Below are 21103 nucleotides of genomic sequence, written 5' to 3'. Positions count from 1 at the left end.
GTGTCTTATTGATTTATTAGTTTGCGCCTTGGGCTGTTGCCCGATGCCTGGCGATGTGACAATGTTTGCCTATCTGGCGGATACTTGATTTATATGACAAACGCCTTTTCGAAGAACTCGGCCCAATGCCTACAAATGAGCCATAATCGACATGGCCCAAAATCGTCTGAGGCCGAAATTTACTAATGGCTTTGGTCTGGCCTGTTGAATTCAAATTAACTGTGACATTTTGCTAGCATATTGACTTAAATTGGTACATCATGTAATGGGTTTTGATTAAATCCTGCTTGGAGTGCACTTTAAGGTTGGGATAACATGAAATCACAGCACTTTTGGCCCTGGATTAGGGATTCGGAGGAGTGCAACTTGCGATGCGGAGCACGTGCAACAAACACGCACTACGTGAGTAAGTGAAATGCATCTGTAGAGCTTTTCTTGCCGGGATTCGCCCGTATTCTCCCTATTCTCCCTATTCCCTTCCGTAATATATATCCAACATCCTAATACCCGCCATACATGCACGTGCCAGCTATTTAAAACTGGCGACAGCAGTGTTCCCTGGTTGCTCCATTTGAGAGTTCATAAAGATGGTGGTGTTCAGAGCCGCGTAACCAAAATATGGCATCAACTTTATTGCTACGAACGTAATACGATGTACCATCACAAGCAGCCAAGCCAAAGCTAAAGCCAGCACCATCACCAACCAAACCTATCCACCATTACGCATCCCGTTTTGTTGCCTGTTTGTAAACAACTCATCTGCTGTACCAGCGACACATTACGTATACGCCATGCGTGCCCAATTTTCGGTCGTGGCTGCTAATGCACATAATCAGGTTTGTAGTTTGCACCTCGCTGGCAAAGTGAGCACATGGTCTGTTGGCGGCATCAGTGCTGGCAGATTGCTACTTCAAAAATGCTTCTTCCAAATCAAGAAGTTTTCAGTTAGAAGTACTATTTAAACTAAATGTAAACAGAACTATTATCCTACATATTACCTTTTTGTTTAAACTTTCTATCACTTTTTCCTTTCTTCACTTGTGGTTGGTAAATAAGCTTCTATACTTTCAGTTTCCACTTGGGGTTTTGTGTGGTGATTACTTCAATTTACCACCATGTTTTTCAATTAGCAAATCTGCAATCGCTTTTTGACTTTGAAGCGTTTCTGTCGACTGGCCGGAAAATGGACATGCTGACAGCTCTGAGCAAAGCTCTTAATCTGCCATATTTGCCAGCCAGCTAGGCGGCCTTCATTTACAAACTAATTTAAAATACGGCCCGATGACAGGCTACCGAAATGGATGTCAAACCATTTTTGGGCGCACGAGAGGCGTGGAAATTTGGCTTAAAGCGAGGCCACATTAAAGCCAACAAATTGTACCTGGCTATGCAGATCTTGGCTCTCTGGAACTGTGGAACTGTGGAAGTGGGTTGCACATGCAAATCCATAATCAAGCACACATTCAGTGCCTGCTGCCGACTTACAAAGGCTGGCTTATTGCCTGATATTTGATATTTCCGTTTCCGTTTGCATCATTATGCTGAGTCCCCAAGAAACGGGTGTGTAGGATGGGTAAGGAGGTGGTTGGTGTTTGAGCCATATTGCAGCATAAGTCAAGTAAATACAATGCTGGGATTACAGACCACATTCGTAGCCATTCGTTGCCGCCCGTTTGCCCGTTGGCCCTGTTTAATATTGAAACTTTGTCGGCGCCCGCAGAGTTGTGAGCGCTAAGCGAAACTTAAATGAAATCAAATAAAATTATTGCCCCAGCAGGAGGTCCTTGGTGGCAGGACTCTCGTGTCCTTTCGCAGCGGGCGCCTAATGTGATTTGTGCCTTTTAGCGCGCGTTTGGCCAAATAATTTATAATAAAATTAACTCTAACTTAATGTGGATACTTATTGTTCGGCTTCGCTTGGCTTTTCTGCCTTTCTTCTGGCGTTTCTGGCTTTTCCGGCGACGAGCCTGCATATTTCATGCAATTAAGAAAAATGAGCCAGCTACACACACCGCATAGCAAATTAAATTAATTAGCAAGTTTCCGCCACGCTCCTCGCTTAGTGTTCCTTTATTTTTCGTGCTCCTCGCTTCCGCCGCAACGTAAACAAATTAATTTCGCCAACTAATGTGAAACTGATAGCAGCACATTATTAACACGAGCCGGACACGGACATGGATGGTCACGAGTGCGGCGTCCCAACGACTCCGGCAGCAGGCGGAGAAGCCCACTTTGCCCGGAGCTACAGCTCAACTTTGGTCTTCCTGCCCCGCAGTTGCCCGCCGTAAGCCGCTGAAACAAATGAGCTTTGTTTGACGTCCTCCTGCTGCCCGACTGCATCGCATTCTATCCGACCAGGCTAACCATTCGCAATGTGCAGCTGACACGCGGTGCAAACTAGAATGAACTAACGAACTTTTAACATTTCACATTAATTCAGCACGACCGCTACAGTGGGCCAAGCGGGCGATGTGCTTTTGTTTATATATTTAGCTAAACTTTTGACAAATAAATAAAAATGGTGTTTTTTTAATTTTTTTTTATTTAACGAAATTGTTTATTTGGACTAGCGTGCTATTACGCTTACGAAAATCGATTTTCCGTTTTTTTGCGTAAATAATTATCAGTATTTTGATCACAGCATTCGCAATAGTGAAATGTCATACCTGTTGAGTTCGTAATTAAATTTCCAATCAAACTGTGTCTTCGAAAAAAAATGCTATTTTTTTAAATTCTTTTGCAATTTTTGATGATGTTACTACCCCTTACAAAAAATGCGAAAATTTTGCCAAAAATTATTTTAACACAGACGGTCAAAAAGTGATTTGGTTGGTTAGTATTGGTAATTAGGAGTACAAAAAGTAATTCTTTTCGCTTTCTGACCATTTTCAGCCAACCGCCACATCTTCCGGTCGACCCACAGTGCCTCCGTCCACTTGGGCGGCCAAATTTATGTTGCAACTAATTGCAGGCAGTTGCTGGGCTTCCGCCAGCGGCAGACATCTTCCTTTCCGGAGCAGCCTCACAAAGCCAGAATCCGGCGACTTCTGACCCCTGACCCCCTGAATTTTCCCAACGGCTGCGCGTGTGAAATTTATCGAGCGTGGAAAGTCATCGAACACTAAGTAGGCATGTGTGAGGGTGCCAACTTTATAATTGATTGCTTTAATTAAATTTTGAAAAGTCCACCTGCCACCTGCCACCTTGCAGTGCAAATAGCTCTGGCATGGAGCATCGCTTTTCTCGCAGGCGTGTGTAATTAAATTTTAAACGCTTACTTGAAACGAAGTGAAGTGCTTGCAATAATTACGGAAGCCATTAGCCAAGGTCCCGAAAGGGGCGGCAAACTGGGTGAAATATTAGCAAACAGATATGGTCTCCAAGTGGCTCTACATCTTGGCTCTACTGCTTTTGGGTCTTGCAACCTCGGGTGCCACTTTATTTCGCTCCGAGTCGCCACAACGGCAGTTGAGCTGGTGGCACAAACAGTACTACCAGTCGCTATGTGAGCACATATATATTTAATAAATAAATAAATAACACAGAGTCATTAGGAGTAAATGCGTTATAAATTAAAAGTGAATTTAAAAAAATGTGTAACAAATAGCACTAGAAATTGCATTTAATTAAAACATGTTTTGTGCGCTTGTTCAACTGCCCGCAGCCAAATTCATTTCAATTAAATCATTTTTAATGCCAGTGAATAGCGCACAATGGCATCTTAAACCATAATTAAATCAAACATTCAACCATTTGCACATGTATGTACATAATAATTGCGTTTTGTAGGGCAACAGAGGCTGCGGTTCACAACTACTCCACGGCCAGGAGCCACTCCCGATTCGGATGAAACCAGATTGGTGTATCCCTGCTACTGCTATAAGCCAAATCCCGAGGGCTTGGCCACCGCCACTCCGGTGGAGCAGCGGATGGTCGAGACCAAGGATATATTCTTCTTGAACAAATAGCACAACTCGCAGTGCGGTAATGAAGTGCACAACGAACGAAATGCAGTTGAAATAAACCAGGTAAAGTGTTCATTTAGAAAAGTAAATAAACTCGTTTGGGTTTTCCAGTAAATCTGTCTAAGTCCATGACTTTAAATCATTGCTCTGAAAATGCCCGATGTCTTTCAAGACAACAAGCAGGCAAAGCAACCACCCTTCTGCAGTCAGTCAAAAGCAATTTCGGTTGGTCGAAAAACAAAAGCCACGTAATCCTGGCCACTCCCTGCAGACACTAACTCGGCCACTAAGTGAAAATAGTTTGTTGGCCAAAATGTGCTTTGCTTTTGCTCTGCTTTTGCTTTTGCTGTGCTTTTGCTTTCGCAATCTGCTGGCTGCTTTGCTGTTGTCTGCTGCCGGCCATTGATTATTGCGAATTATGCATGAAGTAGAGTGGAAGTGCGGCCCAACTGCCACGCCCCTTTTGCCCACGGCCACGCTTACTTCCAGTGCGGTGTTTTGTCATAAGTATGAAAGGGTTTTCATAGTTAACAGCTGTCATTAGTGCGATGGCTGACAGCCATTAGCATTTACTTTCACAACTTTAATTCTAGAGAGCGTTTTAGTGGATCACTTCGTGGCTATTGGGTGCACCAATAGTTTTAGCTATGGAAAAATTGTTTTATTTATCAGTTTTAGATTTGTTGATCGTTCCGAATTCTGCCAAACCAGACAACTATAACTTTTCTTAACGCGAAATCAATCAATTGCAAAAGTTGCCATTGAGCAAGGAGAATAACGAAACTATTTCAAAGAAATGAAAGATGGGGCAAAATTATTTAAGCCAAAAACGAAGCCCAGATACTTGAAAGCGAAGAAAGTTTTTCAGTCCGCTGTGCTTCGACCAAAGAACTCTGTTTTGGGTCGGTGCGTGAGCGGAATGTGCAGCCAGTCAGTCGAAGTACTAAAACTTCAACTCGGTTGGTGGCACATTGCACGTGCCACACTGGAACTTAGCCCAAAAGCCCGAAATGGGCGCCCAAGAGCAGCCATTCAGCAATTCAATTACTCGGTCCGCTCTAGACAAAAGCCAAAAACTGGCACTCGCTCAGTTTTCCCGACTTTTCCGGCTTTCCATTCGCCTGTCGCTGCCAGCGACTGCCAGCGGCTGCTCGCTGGGAAAAGCTGCATTGCTCGGCTGGCACTTAGCGCACCATTGCACTTTTCTTTCAAATTTCCCATGCTGCGAATTATTTATAAAATACTCATCTGGCGGCATCCGTCATGTGCATGTACTTGCAGCACTTGTGCATTGTGCCCATTGCACTGCCAGCAGAAAAGGAATCGTTAATCCTCGTGTGAGGTATGTGTGAATGAATGTGTGGGCAAAGGTTATGCCAGATAGTTTGAAAAACAATATATCTATATAGCAACCCAACTATTCTTTCTTTCTTCTATGCATAGTATATGTGGTTTTGGTTTATAGATACCCCGTGAATATACCAATAGTTTGATTAAGCCATGATTTCCATACTCACTTGAAGTGGTAAGTGCCGTTCTCATACCCAAAGAACGGCACCGTGTAGGTGAGCATCCAAATGTTTCCACCGCCGCAGTCGTAATATGGTTTTGACCATCTGCCGTCCTCGTATTTCACGGCCAGCGTGTCGTCCTCGATGCGCTCCTCCGTGCGGTTTGAGTAGAGATGAAAGGCTGCAAGGATACGTAAGGATTTCAATAGCGTTATCCATTATGCAAGCTGTAATTAGAGGACCCAGAAATCGATAGGCTTTTCATGGCTGTCAGCAGCTCGCAATTCAGTGCACCCCGTGGGGTACACTGCGAGAAATCAAGGGTAACTTTAATAATCTTTAAAAACTGCCGCTTTCAAGTAACAGGTAAAAGCTTAAGCTCTTTCTTTCGCCAAGTGCTTCACCTTGACTGTTGGCGTTGCCTAAGACAATCCTGCGACTAATGACTTTATAAGTGCAAACACGTTGCCTTGGATGACTCGGGACTTCTGTGATGAATAAAACAAAAATGACGCGACATTAAAAGCAAATCAAAAGGGCCAATACTGCCATATATAAAAACCCCTTCAAGCGCATCTGCACTCTAGAAGTATCAAATCCCCCCGGGAAAGATGAGCAAGTTCTTCTTCAAGCGCCTGCAAACGGCGCCACTTGACCAGGAGGTCAGCTCCCTGGATGCCAGTGACTACTTTTACCGCGTCGCACTGTTCATGGGCTGGACCCCGCCCAAGGAGGGTCTGCTCCGATGGATCTACGCCCTGTGGACTCTGACCACGATGTGGCTGGGCATTGTGTACCTGCCGCTCGGGTTGTGCCTCACCTATGTGAAGCACTTCGACAGATTCACGCCGACGGAGTTCCTCACCTCGCTGCAGGTGGTCATCAACTGCATCGGGAATGTGATCAAGACGTGCGTAACCTATTCCCAGATGTGGCGTTTCCGCCGGATGAACGAACTTATTTCGTCCTTGGACCAGAGATGTGTTACGCCGTCACAACGTCGGATTTTTCATAAGATGGTGACGCGGTCAAACCTCATAGTGATGCTGTTTCTGTCCACGTACCTGGGCTTCTGCTTTCTCAATCTGTTCACTTCGGTTTTCGCTGGCAAAGCTCCTTGGCAGCTGTACAACCCATTTGTGGACTGGCAGGATGGCCGTTGGCAGCTGTGGATTGCCTCCATCCTGGAGTACTGTGTGGTCTCCATTGGCACCATGCAGGAGCTGCTATCCGATACCTATGCCATTGTGTTTATCTCCTTGTTCCGCTGCCATCTGGCTATTCTCACCGATCGCATAGCTAATCTGCGCCAGGATGCGGAGCTCAGTGAGAGGGAAAACTGTGAGCAGCTGGTGGCCTGCATTCAGGATCATCGGACCATCATACAGTAAGCTCATGTTCTGGCTATTCTTTTTACAATAGATGAACCTTTTCAGGTGCTCTCAAATCATTCGACCCATCCTGTCGATCACCATCTTTGCCCAGTTCATGCTCGTCGGCATTGACTTGGGCTTGGCGGCCATCAGCATCCTGTTCTTTCCGAACACCATCTGGACGATTATGGCGAACGTGTCCTTCATCGTGGCCATCTGCACGGAGTCCTTCCCGTTCTGCATGCTCTGCGAGCACCTGATCGAGGACTCCGTCCATGTCAGCAACGCCCTATTCCACTCCAACTGGATAAGCGCGGAGAGGCGTTACAAGTCGGCGGTTCTGTATTTCCTGCACCGGGCGCAGCAACCCATTCAATTCACCGCCGGCTCCATATTCCCCATTTCGGTGCAGAGCAATATTGCCGTGGCCAAGTTTGCATTCACCATCATCACCATTGTCAACCAGATGAATCTGGGCGAGAAGTTCTTCAGTGAGAGGAGCAATGGCGATATAAATCCTTAGATCCTTGGAGTGCACTGCAAAGAAAAGCGCTTAACCTAATATTTGCACCCCCACACTTTCACGCTGTAGTGAAGTAGTATTTGTAGTGTTGACACATCCACTCAGCTTTCCAGAAGTGATTACACACTTGAGTGCCATGTAGTGATAAGGAGCGAAACCGGGTGGAAATCTGAATGAATATACGCCGAATTCCCATTACCTTTTAAGTAACTTTTCTGTAATCATTTCAATGTATACACTCACACCAATAATTTAAAAGTATGACACCATTCGACGTAATACAGCAGTTTAAATTGAACTTTTAAAGGGAGTTCAATTCAATTGGCCTCGCTGATTGGTTTATTAACCAGGGCAGCCAACAATTAACTATTAAGCCGGTTGACAGTTAACAGGCCTGCTTGCACCTCAATTATAAATCCCCTTAAATACTTAACACCTGACTGCCGTTGATTAAGTCTAATTACAGACCGCAGACCATCGGTGGGGCGTGCCTGTTGGACGGGAATGGAGCAGCTGCTCCATGGGAGGGTATGTTATCCGGGTATAAAGTGCAGGTGCTGGCTACGACCAGGTCAGTGGGCATGATGACGGTGTTCAGGCTGATCAAACCGGCTCCGCTGACGGAGAAAGTGCAGTCCCGCCAGGGGAACATATATCTGTACCGGGCCATGTGGCTCATCGGGTGGATTCCACCCAAGGAGGGTGTCCTGCGGTACGTGTACCTCTTCTGGACCTGCGTGCCCTTCGCCTTCGGGGTGTTCTACCTGCCCGTGGGCTTCATCATCAGCTACGTGCAGGAGTTCAAGAACTTCACGCCCGGCGAGTTCCTCACCTCGCTGCAGGTGTGCATCAATGTGTACGGCGCCTCGGTGAAGTCCACCATCACCTACCTCTTCCTCTGGCGACTGCGGAAGACGGAGATCCTGCTGGACTCCCTGGACAAGCGACTGGCCAACGACAGCGATCGCGAGAGGATCCACAACATGGTGGCCCGCTGCAACTACGCCTTTCTGATCTACAGCTTCATCTACTGCGGTTACGCCGGCTCCACTTTCCTGTCCTACGCCCTAAGTGGTCGTCCTCCGTGGTCCGTCTACAATCCCTTCATCGACTGGCGCGATGGCATGGGCAGCCTGTGGATCCAGGCCATATTCGAGTACATCACCATGTCCTTTGCCGTGCTGCAGGACCAGCTATCCGACACCTATCCCCTGATGTTCACCATCATGTTCCGTGCTCACATGGAGGTCCTTAAGGATCATGTGCGCAATTTGCGCATGAATCCCGACCGCAGTGAGGCGGACAACTACCAGGATCTGGTGAACTGCGTCCTCGACCACAAGACCATACTGAAGTGAATGAATATTCGAGGATCTGTTGGGTTTCTAAGTGATTACCTGTGTGTTTCAGGTGCTGCGACATGATTCGCCCCATGATATCCCGCACCATCTTCGTGCAATTCGCGCTGATTGGCTCCGTTTTGGGTCTGACCCTGGTCAACGTGTTCTTCTTCTCGAACTTCTGGAAGGGCGTCGCCTCGCTCCTGTTCGTCATCACCATACTGCTGCAGACGTTCCCCTTCTGCTACACCTGCAACATGCTGATCGACGATGCCCAGGACCTGTCCAACGAGATTTTCCAGTCCAACTGGGTGGATGCCGAGCCACGCTACAAGGCCACCCTGGTCCACTTCATGCACCATGTCCAGCAGCCGATAATCTTCATTGCCGGCGGCATCTTTCCCATCTCCATGAACAGCAACATAAGCGTAAGGTTTCCTTCGGCGCTGCCCAACTTCCCTTCCAACTTCACCCTTCACATTTGACTTATTTTAGGTGGCCAAGTTCGCCTTCAGCATCATTACGATAGTGCGACAAATGAATCTGGCCGAGCAGTTCCAGTAAAATTAGCTCACAAAAATGATTCCAAATTACCCTGCGCACCCATGAGCCACAAAAAAAAAAAGTGTCCCCCCAGGAATTCTTTATGAGCGTGATTTGCATAAAATGTGTATATGTTGTGGCTTATCTGGCAAGATTTTGGCTGATTTAGTTGCTAAATGGTAATGGCCAGGCCAAAGGATGCGACTGAATTCAGTCAGACTGAATTCGCAAATTGCGTTAGCAGACGGAAATTACAACAGCCAGACGAGTCGACGATTCTAACAACAAGCAGTCTGGGAAAATGGGCTCAAAGCTCGCCAAATACGAGTGTATCCCATGGAGAGTTGGAGATTTGGAGCCGGAGAAGGAGAAGGAGCAGCCACAGGAAGTACATATAACCGTTTACATATTGTATGCGATTTTTATTTAAATTTTATGTTAAACACGTGACTGCTAGCCGGCGAAAAGGCGGAGCACGAGTATACTCCTATATAATAATACAAAACGAATCGCCCCAGACTGTGGCAAAAGCAAATATTATGACATATTTTTGCGGTTTACTTGCCGCACACGCGTCATCATATCCCCCCTCCCCCAACATCCCCGCAAAACGAATGCTGCTCCACGCAGGAGTACATAAACATGTAAAGTGGTTTGGTCGGGGCAAGATGGATGAACCCTGATATGTGTTTGCACTAGACGCACGGGCATATTTACAAATATGTCGTCCTTAGTACCAACCAACAATGGTGAGGCAAACAAGTTCGAAGGAGTCCGCCTATTTCATTGCTCTTATCAAACTTCCTGGACAGACGAAACGGTCAGAAACTCATATTCAGTTTAGTTTATTTCGCGGTTTATCTACGAATACTTAAGTACAGCATGTAACAAATAACATTTATGAGAACAAAAACATGGTTCAATAATATTTTCAGCTTCAAGTGCGGATTGTAGCAATTGGCAAAGTCTTGACCTAAATTAAAGTGCTCTCTCAGTAATTACAACCTGTTAAGCACATTTTTCCAATTGATTGATTCACTTTTTTCGCCTAATTACAGCTCATGTTTGCACAGCAAAGAGCATAAAGCAAATACTCATATTAAATATATCATTGGCATTACACGCACTCAATCGATTGATGACTTTTCAAGCCTGTCTAAACATTTGCGTTCCCACGAGCAATTAGGCTAAATTACTGTATTAAGTGCACTCAAATCGACATTATTAATCATTTTGCGAATTTAACAACCATTAAAGTGATTTTGCTGCAGCTGAAATGGCTATTAAAAGCACTCGATTCGAATTGATTGTGCATTTCGATGGCCAATGTGGCGGCGATTGGCAAAAAATATGATTAATTATGCAATGAAAATGTAATCACTTCGCGAATTGGCTTTTTTCGGCGGCAAATAAAAAGGAGAAACATTTGCCTTGCGCACCGCAAACAAATAATCAAATTAATTGCGCTCGAATAGGCCGCAAATTGGTTGTGGTGTGATGACGGCCGCACTCCACGAGTGTCCTTAATGTCCTTTACAAAGTAAAACATTTGCTAGTGGCAAACTCCGCAACTTTGCAAAGGCCAATGCAAATATGCAAATTGGCAGCACATCGAAGGGCAGTACATTCAGCAGCCCATAAATCAAACTTGGCCGGGCTTAAAGAAGTTTATGCGCTAGATAAATGACCCGATGTCAAACAGGAACCGCTCTCGCTTATTGTTAGAGTCACAAATATAATTTCGCCAGTTTGCTTTTTTCTGCCAGTCTTTTCAATTTGCAAACAAGTGTGGAACTTCTATCCCATCTATCTATGGCAAATAGTTGGCTGCCAGCCTGCAATCAGCTTTTGGCTGTGCCAAAATGCCATTAGTATGCATGGGCCATGTGCCCACCCACATTTGCCACCCGTTCTGCGGAATGTTTGCTTTCGATTCCATTTGTTTTCCCTTGGCCACGGAGGACATGCTGAGTGGGCGAGTGTCACAGGCAAAGTCAGGCCAAGGGGCGGGGGGAAACGATCGAACACACGGCGTATACGTAACATACACATATTTCAGCGGCATCTCGTGCAATTTCGCCCATGCAATTTGCAGGCCTGAGCCTGCGGCCCACTACGGTTTTCCGGATCTCCGGATACGGGCGAAGAAATGTGTGTGTGTGTGTGTGTGGTCACACGGAGCAAAATACTCACAACGTTATCTTCAAGGTTATGCATTGCCTGGGTCAAAGGCCAGTGCAGCATGTTCAAAGTGCAGAAACAATCGGCAATCTATGCATTTAAATTGAGTGTTGTTTTATGTGTTTCTATCCGCAGCATTTAAGGGAGAACCATTCACAGTTCATCCTTTGTCAATAGGAATTGCTGTGCTAAAAATGAAAATGGAAAATTACCTTACTCTTCAAGGTAGTATCTTTGAATAGAGACAAAAGTTCGGAATCCAATTCGCTCAGTGGAAAGGCCGGTAAAGCACAGAAAAGCCCATGTAGTGGCACAACCGCGGCATTTAGTATTAGTTGTAGGCAAGCAAACAAATAATTTGCATGCCACCGTTGCACACGCAAGCCGGAAAATGGGGAAAATGGGAAAACGGGAAAGCCAGCTGATGGGGAATGCGGCTGGCTATGCGACGTGGCGTAACCGTAACCTTTAATTTGCAAATTATTTTGAAATGTTGCGGCGCGCTCGTGTCGAGTGCATTTGCCGAAGTTATGCAAACTGTTGGACAAGTGAGTGCCAAGGATGGGTAGGCTGGGTAGTATGGGATACGCCAACATCATTAAAATTCATTAGTATGCCTTCCATCGCTTCGCCTCAAATATTGCAGATTTAAAGGGAAAGCTGGGCGACTGTTGTATATTCCGCGCTTTGAGGACGTTGACAAGAAGCCATCGTGGCGGGTCTTGCATAAAATTAGCTTTCACGCATCACCGCCAAGTACGGACAGGCTTACGGACAGGCTTACGGACAGCCTAGCGGACAGCCATACGGACAATCATGCGGACAGTCATGCGGAAGGCCGTGAGAATGGATTAGATGCTCGGCGGAGCAGACGGAATCCAGCTAATTACAAACGGAACTGGTGCATGGGTTCAGGTAATTTCCATTTAAAGTGGAGTTGCCAAGTTAAAGGGAACCCACTCCGGTTTCTACTATATATTATAGCTTAATTGTTGCGCTGTCAGGCGACATTGTCGGGCCCTTGGCCGTGATAAAGCCGGGTAAAATATACGCAATTAGGCAGGACCAACAGGATTCGCAGCCAGATGTCTGGGCGGTGACTAATGAAGTCGCAGATTAAGGCTCCCAAAAATAAACATTCAATGCCGTATGCCTGTGCTATGAGGCGCTGCTATCGCGTTGACCCATAAATCAGGGAAATAAATCAGATGGGGAACATGCCCGAAATACTTACACTTGAGATACTGCTCGTTGCGGGCTATCACCTTCTCGGCATTCTTGCGGGCCAGAAAGAACCACTCGGAGGTGTTGCCCAGATAGTGGTACTCCATGGCCAGATCCTTGGCGAACACCGCTCCCAGATTCGGTGGCGGCAGTCGGTAGGCGAAGGGGCAGAAGAGGCCCGGCTGCGCGGGATGCTCGTTCCAGTCGAAGCAATTTCCGGCCGCGAATATATCATCGTCGAACTCCACCATGGACAGCACGGAGGCGTGCAGCAGGTTGACATCCTCCTGCACGGAGCGGCCGGTGGTCTTGAAGATCCTGCGGAGACAACAAGCGAGGCATACGTCGGATATTAGTTGCAGGCCAGTGAAAAAATTGCAATTTATGGCCATGGCACAGCCAGGAAATTGCATTCAAAATGCATGCGGTGTGTGGGAAGTGCAAGTACCGAATGCCTAATACCCTTGGCAAGGCAGGGAAGCCAAACGGAAATGGAAATTAAACTATTTGCATTGTTTCCTTAATTCCCTAATACGACAAGTTGGCCTCATTAGTATTCTGCCTATCTATATGTATATATAATTTAGGTTTGCTTTACAACTATACACCTATGTAACTGCTTAGACCCTTTGAGAAAGCCCTCAAAATGTTGCTTAATATTTTCAAGAGGTCGTTAACCGATTTGTTGCGAAACCATGTGGGCACGTAGCTCGTCTTAAGCCAAACCCCTTTTTGGGTGGCAGGGCATGAATATTATAATGTAATAAGTTTTGAAAGTGGCTCAGTGGACCAGTGAGCCAGTGAACCAGTGAACCAGTGGAGAGGGAAGCCCCCAGAATTGGCTTCCTTTCGTTCTTGTTGGTCCGTCATTTTTATTATATTTATAACCCGGCTGCGAGGGATGGCGGTTTTAGGGCTGAGTTATGGCCCGCTGGCTGTTTCAAGTGCACACTTACTAACTATACGAGTATAGGCGCGTTCAAGGCGCATTCAACCCGCCTCAAACTGTGCTCAAGTGCGCTCCTGGCTTTCCATTGTCTGCGGCCCGGCGCAGGATGTCCTCCCGCGCATCCTTGGCCCGCCAGCCATTCTGCCGCGAAAGTGGGTAAATGAGAAAATTACATTGAAGCTAACTGAGTGGGGAGGGGGTGAGGTCACCTCTTCGCCTGTCTGTGTAATATTAATTAAATTGTTGCCAGTGCAGACGAGGCGCAGAAAAAACGGGTGCTGCCAAAGAAATTGTCACAGCATCGACTTCAATTCCATTTTCCAATACATTAGCCCAGAAGCAATGGATGAGCTGCTACTGGAGCTTGCGACTCCCGCATGTGACGCACTTGCTAATTGGGCGTGGCTCATTAATTCGCTGGCGGGCCTCATTTGTAAATGTCAAAGGCATTTTGTCAGCCAGATCCGCGCCCCCAACCAACACCCCCAACCAAATCCATGTGCGAGTGTCCAAGGACATTGCGGGGCTCAAAAGTCGCCTAATGATGATGGTGCCGCAGACATTGTTCGCTGGTGATAATGCTGACTTAGCTGGTAGCTCGACATGGAGTTGACAGCTTTTTTCCACCAGGCTCCCATTATTTATGGCCAAAACACACATACACATACACATAAACGCTTCCGACATGGCCAATAATGAGTGCTCATATCTCACCGTAAACATTGCATGTGGCAGCATCACATGCGCATAGATTTAAAAACTGTGTTTGCTTATAATTTCTTTATTAATATTAGAATTTTTTGTAATGCTCCTCGTACTATATTAATTTTTTCTGTGCACTTGGTTGGTATTCAGGTTGGTATCTCAAATGCATCCTTGCACATTTGTTTACTGTGCAGTCCTGCAAGTCCTCGTTCCCCAATTAACATTCTCCGCAGACAACTTGAGTTGCAGGGGATGCTTAAATAGTTTGGGACGCTTACAGTTGCAGTGTTGCCTGTTTTCCGGCTTTTCCACCCCTCCCCCTGAGACTGAGACTGTGTCCTAAAGTGTGCTAAAAACACTTTTCAGCACTTGAGTGCTGGGAAAGAGGTGAAAGCAAGCGCAAAACAAGCTTCAGGTGCCGGTGGCCAGGACGATGGAGGTGAGAACCAGGACATGGGGATGCAGGAGCAGGAGCAGGTAACTCGGTAAGTACTCGAAAGTGCTCCTCCCTTTTGGCCTTTGTCTGTGTGCGCTTTTGGAGCGGAGCGGGTTAACTGAGTCGCAGGCTTAAAGGTGCGCTTAAGGGATACGAGCCACGTAGCAACCTCCTATGATGCGGTTGCTTTTCTTTTTTTTTTGTTAATGCCCACCTGCGTTGTAATTACGCTTACGCAGCAGCTGCATTCGAAAGTCGAGCACAGGATCGCTCTGACGTTTAATTAAAAATATGTTGGCCATCACTGGCCAGGAAGAAAGTTATTCCTTGCTCCTTGCAGCTTGCCAAAATGCCCGACTACCGCGATTTTGAGTACCTTAGAGGCTGTTTCGCTTATTTGTTAAGCACATGATGCCAGTCAGCCGAGTCGTGAATCGCCTTGGAAGTGGAGAGGAAAAGCCGCCTGGCGGCACTTAAGCCGCTTTTATTTGTTATTCTACGCGGGAAGGCCGTTGCATGTCGAGGTTGGAATTTTCCGCCGCTTTTCCATGTCCATCGGTTTCGCTTTTGTGGGCTCATATTTGGATTCAAGTCGATGCCAAGGCTCTATTGATTTCGAAAATAATGCAAAACAGCACGCGAGCACACGTACAAATAATAGAATTGCCCAGCCGTAAACAAGGAAATTTAATTCCTTTACTGCAGAGTGTGAAGAAAAAATTAATTATGCAGGGAAAATGAAATATAATTTCAAGTTTCGGTACCTGGGGCCACGAACTCTGCGGAGGCGCAAAGGACGCAAAGGACACACGAACGCACCCAAAAGTCCTGGAGGGCACTTCAGGCTGCTGGCCGTGTCCTTTTGGCCAAAGCTAAAGCCAAAGCCAAAGCCTCTAGTATCCTTTGCCTTCCGACTCCGACTGCGTGTCGACATCTTAATTGAAAGCGAACTGCTCCGGTTTAATTATTCAAAGCCAGGACACTTTGGCACATCCTTAGAAAAGCAGCCTGGCCGCCTGACTGACTGACTGACTGACTGACTGGCTGAATGACCAACTGACTGAATGACTCAGACGACGCCCTTTTCGTCTGAAGTTCGCCTGGGCCACCCTCATTTGTTTGCCGGGTGCGCTTTTAATGGCCCATAACGGTCAAGGCTTCTTGCCAATTTTAATTAGGCCATAATTAAATGATCAAACGGTGAGGCAACGGCATAACTGATAAGATACATATTTAGATATGAGTCTGTGCTAATTACCTTCCGTGAATTATGTTTTCTTTCCATGTCTGTGAGAGCTTATAAAATTATGGAAAATTTTTGCTTTCCATCACAGAGGGAAATTGGATTGCCTTTAAGATAAATTTACGTAAGAATTCCACTGATACTATCTCGTATGTATATTAAATCTCGTGCCAAGCTAAGATAAGTGAAGAAATTAAAGAGTTATGTGTCAAATTTAGCATGAAGTGCTGTCATGCAAGTTGCCATCGAAGACAAAAGATCAAAAGTGTAGCCCCGAAACGAAAATCACTGCCAAACTCACACGACATGACAGTGTTCAGTGCGTGTGTTCAATTAGGAAGCCGGAAAAGGAGTTCAATTAATTAAAAGTTACCCCATGTTGGCCCAGTTTGTAGCACTTTGCTCCTCCTGCCTTTCTGGCTTGTTGGCTTGCGGCTAATTGAACCTACAGGCGACATGTTTGCTGTTGACATGTTTATGCTGGCCACAGGACCAAGGATCCGCAGGCCCCCAGAACTCTGGGCCATTGTTGAAAAAATGCTTTTTGATTTAGTCCATTAATTGCTTTCAACTTGCTAACTTCTTTTCAACGCACTTTGCCAGCCCGATGATTATTATTATTGCAGGCGCAAAGTGCGAGGGCGCAAAGTTGCCAAACAGCCAAACATTTTTTGGCCAAAAAGTTCCCTTTTCTGATTTCCTGCCGCCGCGCATAATGAGTCCTTGTATACTCCACCAAAAGGACCAACTTTGCCCGCCTGTCTGTGGCTCTGGATTGTGGGTTTCTGGGCTTTGAGCTCCGCGTTCTGCGTTCTGAGTTCCGAGTTGCGCGTTTCAAATGTTTTTATTGCGCAAAAATAGACTCGGAAAAAATGAAGGCGCTGCAGTGGCTTAAACGTTACGCATTCGCCGCGTGGGCCAGCCACTTGAAAGCGGCGAGGCGAAGGACTTGTTTTCGGGGTACACTCGACAAGTTTGTTAAGCTGTTAAGTTATGGCAACATGTGTTGCACAAAGCGCGCCAAAGCGATGCAGTGGCGTAGTTTGGCAAAGCCGCCGAAAAGGGGGGCTGAAACAGCTGAAACATTTACAGACGACCTACCGTAAGTTGAACTGCTGCCTCGTTCTCTAAACTCCCGGGCTAAATTGAGCTGAAACAGCGCTCAGCGACTAAACTTTCAACACTTTTCATTCAATTACTCAAACGAGAGGCATTCCGAAATGCTCTTTGCAAACTGAAATTGAATGTGATGCGGTTGGGCAAATAACTATTGCAGCTCTAATAGAATGATGAAATAAAATTTTGGCAAAATGCAATCATAAAAGGAACATTTATTTAAACAAGCTTATAAAGCATTTCATAATACAACTAAAGAAAATAAGAGCTAAACAAGCTCATAAAGAAGTTTCTAATATCACTAAAGAAGTTAAGTGCTAAAAAGCCCAAAAATACAGAATTCAAAAGCCGTAGTGTCATTTGCCTGGTTAGTAAAGGTAAGTAAAATGAGACACCACTGTAACCTGTGAAATGCGTCAAAAGGGGGAATCACCACAACCCGATTCAGATGCAGAACTAGAACCATTTGCATCCAACATCGCCAGCAGACGACGACGAGTCAAGCCCAGATGTGAGTGGGCTGGAGTAAACCAGCTGGAAAAAGGGCCGCGGCAAAGTGGTGCTGTGGTGCTGGGTGCTGGGTGCAGTGGTGCCGTGGTGCACAGGTTGCAAAGAAACCGCCCCAACCCATACGCATCCAGGATGCTCGAAATGCCGCCGCTGGCCTACATGGGCATGCATGTCCGCGTCAGTGGCAGCTACATTTTCAGTTGCGGGTTTCCAGGCGGTGGATGGCGCGCGGCGGGGGAAGAATGCACATTAGGATTGTTTTGCACAAAATGAAAACAATTTCCATTTTGGGGCTAGACAACTGCATTCTGTAGCGGCCAACAATAAAGCTGGCGGGTGCAAAGGTCGGTGGGCGTGGCTGATTTGGGGCGCAAGGAGGCAGTGTTATTAGCACCACCCGCTGGGCAAAAGCCGAGTCGAGTAAATCAAGCGGCACAAAGTCGCAAAGCCCTGCACACTGCGAGAAATCAAGTGGTAAGTGCTTTGCTGTGACCTCGTTGTCAGCACAGAGAGAAATTATTTAGTTAGTACTATAACAAAAATATAAACGGAAATGGGGATATACCAAATATGAATATAAAATTTAAGATGAATGCAGAAGGTATTGGTTATGCATATAAAACTCATATCCTTAAACCCCCAAGGACATCATGCATTTTTCTCCGTGCGAAACCGTTTCCTGAACATTGACTTGCATAGATATTTGTTTGCTTCCGTTTGAAGAGAACTTTTGAAGGATGTTGACGATGACGCGGCTCTGGGGTGGGGATGGGGGGTTTGGGGGGAAAGTACTCTTCGTGCAGGATCCGCCTCTTGGGGGTGGGGATGTCCTTGCTGCTGTCGCGTTTTATTGCCGCTGGCAATTGGAAACTGCATCGCTTATGCAGATTTCAATTTCGATTTGTTGTACGAACTGAACGCAAACGGCACTCGAATTCCAAAGGCATTGCGAGTTGAAACAAGCGACGACTTTGGCAATAAATTATTTGCCAAGTTTATCGCCGAACTTCCGCTGGAAAATAACAAAATCATTGCCTGGCAAATAAGAGAGATGTGCACTTGAACACTTGAAGTCGCTGAAGCCAAAGTCAAAGCCAATGCAAAAGCAAAACGAAAAGGAAAAACCAGAGTTGTAGCAACAAAGGGGGTTTTTGTTGGCAGAGTACAGGCAACCGGAAACTCAATTTCAGGACATGAAAAAGCAGCAGGTCCTTCGCACGATTCTCACCTTCTCTCTGCGCGACGACAACACATTTAAGTACTTAAAAGTTTTCCGATTCCATCCGCCACATTGCCGCACTGCCACACTGCCACACTGCCACATTGCCACACTTTTCCTTTTTTCCCCCCCCTCTTCGGCTTTTGTGCCGTGTGTGCGGAGCTGAAGTCGCTTTTCCTTTCTGTTTGCCGTCTGCACTTTGGCGGCGTGAAGGCAAACTAACGAAAAGTGGCCAAGGCAAGAAAACAATTGAAGCTCGTAATTTCAACTTGAATTGATATTGTTTTTCCTGACAGCCATTTAGCCCGCCCCCCCCGCTCCCGCCTCCCTCGGTTCACCTTCTACCTTGGCCGTTGTTTTCCTTAAATGTTATCCTTGTTTTTGTTTGCGCAACAAAGTGAACGGGAAATGCCCTAACCGAAAAGCGAGCGGCAACACGAAACAGGATCCTTCGCTGGCAGGGGGCGATAACAATGTATCACTAAACAATAACTTCAATTAGTATCTATCTGTGTAGCATTTTCCCTTCGCTCCTTTTCTTTCCCTTTCCCTTTCCCTTTCATTTTCATTTCCCTTTTCCGGCCGAGGGAAAAGTTTTCCGGCCACCCTTGATTATGTTAACACAAGCAAAACTGATTAAAACGGATCCTGATTAGCCGCATGCCCCTCCAGAAATTATGAACCCGTATCTCTGGCCATGCCATTAGATTTATGGAAGTCAAGCTGGATAAATCAAGGAGCTGGAAGTTCAGTCCCAGCGGCCACATTTCCCATTGAACAAATAGAACAAATAATGAAAACAAATGCCTGGCATATGACACTAAATGCAATAATGTTGATCCCTCGCCAGATCCGTGGCCGTTTGCAATTTAATTTATTGACAGTGAGACTTTGACATTTTATTGCTCCCCAGGCCAAGTTACGACATTGTCCGCTTTTCCCATTTTCCTCGCTTTTCCTTGCTTTTCCGGCCTTTCCCCTCTGTCACTTAATTTGTCAAGCTGCTCGTCGTTTGGGTTAATTGTTTATTTGTGCGTTTTATTGACAAGCGGCAATTGTTCCTTGGATTCGTCAGCTTGTTGTCCTGTCCTCCCTTCTTTGCGGCTTTTAACAAATGAGTTTTTCGCTAACAAATGGCCTTGATTTCCCGGCTCAATCAGCGCGCAAAAAGTTGTCATCTTAGCTGGAAAATTATGTCATCGGAATTTGGTGACCATCGACGCTTGGACAATATCATCCAATGGCCTGTTGCACGAACTCAAGTTGCCTTCGTTTTTGCTCACAGAAAGTTTGCTTTTTTGCTGATTTCTCTATTGCTATTTGCCACAAAGACACTCAAGAAAAACAGAAGGACATAAATTCCAGGTCTAATGTCTGCATGGAGCACATCCCCATCGGCATTGACACATACGATGCGTGTATGCAGGCAAGGACATCGGGACATTGGGACACTTGGACGTTGGAAAACAGGACGCAGCACACACCACACAGGACATTGGAGTCCGAAACTTTGGTGCTCGGACTTCATAGCCAGATATGCGAAATCTGATGAAACTTTGTGTTTATTGTGCCTGGCTGCTGGAGAGCAGCAGAAGAAAAGCAGAGCTCAAAAAACATGGCAACTGGGCTGGCAGGCTGGCATGTCCTTGGGATTGTCACTGGGGCGGTTATCCTGATACACGATATACTGCCAAATCGATGATGGAAGCGGAATGGACACACACACACACATCACATCAGCCTGGTCAGTTTGCAAAGCTTGGACAGCTGGAAATTCCAAGAAAAACCAAATGAATTGCCATCGTTTTGGTCGTCCAGGTAAATCAATGTCCACCGCCAGCTGGACTTTCTTTTGGCCACAAGAATGGCGCAAACTTTTTGCCCGGCACGCCTGCCACGCTAAGTAATTGAACTTTTATCAAAAAATTGCACGCAGCCAGGCGGACGGGAAAATCGAAGGAAAATCGCAGGAAAATCGCAGGGAAAGCGACGTTAGTTCTGCCAACTAGGACCAACAAACGAGAGCGAGAGCCACAGGCAACAAGAAAAGCACATTATGCTCCTTGTTGACAAAGGACACGGGCCAATCTTGATGAGCAGAAAATGGCGAGTATCTGCTGAAAATTGAACCCCGAGCAATGAGCGATGTTGAATGGAAAATGGCAAATGGAAAATGGACCCCAAATCCCTAGTTTTGTTTTTATTTCCGTTTCCAAAGTGGGCTTTAAATATTTCATATTTTTCTGTTATAACAAACGGCAATAA

The 21103-nt window shown here is 46.1% G+C and overlaps 4 protein-coding genes across 4 annotated transcripts in view; 3 read left to right on the top strand and 1 right to left on the bottom strand.

The window, feature by feature from the left end:
* LOC6531836 (probable G-protein coupled receptor 158) overlaps positions 1-21103 on the bottom strand; it is a 48293-nt gene that overhangs the window by 12174 nt on the left and 15016 nt on the right. The window contains exons 3-4 of the mRNA XM_015196084.3: positions 12671-12978; positions 5483-5657 (exon numbers count right to left, since the gene is read on the bottom strand). Coding sequence (XP_015051570.1) covers positions 5483-5657; positions 12671-12978 — 483 coding nt within the window. The remainder of the gene's footprint in view (positions 1-5482; positions 5658-12670; positions 12979-21103) is intronic.
* Positions 2831-4080, top strand: LOC6531834. The gene is made up of 2 exons (XM_002092585.4): positions 2831-3505; positions 3790-4080. Exons 1-2 carry the CDS (start codon positions 3373-3375, stop codon positions 3966-3968), a joined length of 312 nt encoding a protein of 103 aa, XP_002092621.1. The 5' UTR covers positions 2831-3372; the 3' UTR covers positions 3969-4080.
* LOC6531832 (putative odorant receptor 59c) lies at positions 3980-7670 on the top strand. Its single transcript, XM_039372107.1, has 3 exons — positions 3980-4028; positions 5873-6863; positions 6913-7670. The coding sequence occupies exons 2-3, from the start codon at positions 6088-6090 to the stop codon at positions 7370-7372; spliced, it is 1236 nt and encodes a 411-aa protein (XP_039228041.1). The 5' UTR covers positions 3980-4028; positions 5873-6087; the 3' UTR covers positions 7373-7670.
* LOC6531831 (odorant receptor 59b) lies at positions 7857-9790 on the top strand. The gene is made up of 3 exons (XM_002092582.4): positions 7857-8726; positions 8783-9140; positions 9208-9790. Exons 1-3 carry the CDS (start codon positions 7903-7905, stop codon positions 9274-9276), a joined length of 1251 nt encoding a protein of 416 aa, XP_002092618.3. The 5' UTR covers positions 7857-7902; the 3' UTR covers positions 9277-9790.

Source organism: Drosophila yakuba, chromosome 2R (genome assembly GCF_016746365.2).
Source record: "Drosophila yakuba strain Tai18E2 chromosome 2R, Prin_Dyak_Tai18E2_2.1, whole genome shotgun sequence".
NCBI classification, from domain to species: Eukaryota; Metazoa; Arthropoda; class Insecta; order Diptera; family Drosophilidae; genus Drosophila; species Drosophila yakuba.
Note: the sequence above shows the minus strand (reverse complement) of the source record. Positions and strands in the feature narration are given on the sequence as shown.

Coding starts and splice junctions, on each gene's coding strand:
- LOC6531834 (XM_002092585.4), top strand. CDS start 3,373: ATGGTCTCCAAGTGGCTCTACATCTTGGCTCTACTGCTTTTGGGTCTT. Junction 3,506..3,789: donor ACAGTACTACCAGTCGCTAT/GTGAGCACATAT, acceptor TGCGTTTTGTAG/GGCAACAGAGGCTGCGGTTC.
- LOC6531831 (XM_002092582.4), top strand. CDS start 7,903: ATGTTATCCGGGTATAAAGTGCAGGTGCTGGCTACGACCAGGTCAGTG. Junction 8,727..8,782: donor GACCACAAGACCATACTGAA/GTGAATGAATAT, acceptor TGTGTGTTTCAG/GTGCTGCGACATGATTCGCC. Junction 9,141..9,207: donor CCATGAACAGCAACATAAGC/GTAAGGTTTCCT, acceptor GACTTATTTTAG/GTGGCCAAGTTCGCCTTCAG.
- LOC6531832 (XM_039372107.1), top strand. CDS start 6,088: ATGAGCAAGTTCTTCTTCAAGCGCCTGCAAACGGCGCCACTTGACCAG. Junction 6,864..6,912: donor GATCATCGGACCATCATACA/GTAAGCTCATGT, acceptor GAACCTTTTCAG/GTGCTCTCAAATCATTCGAC.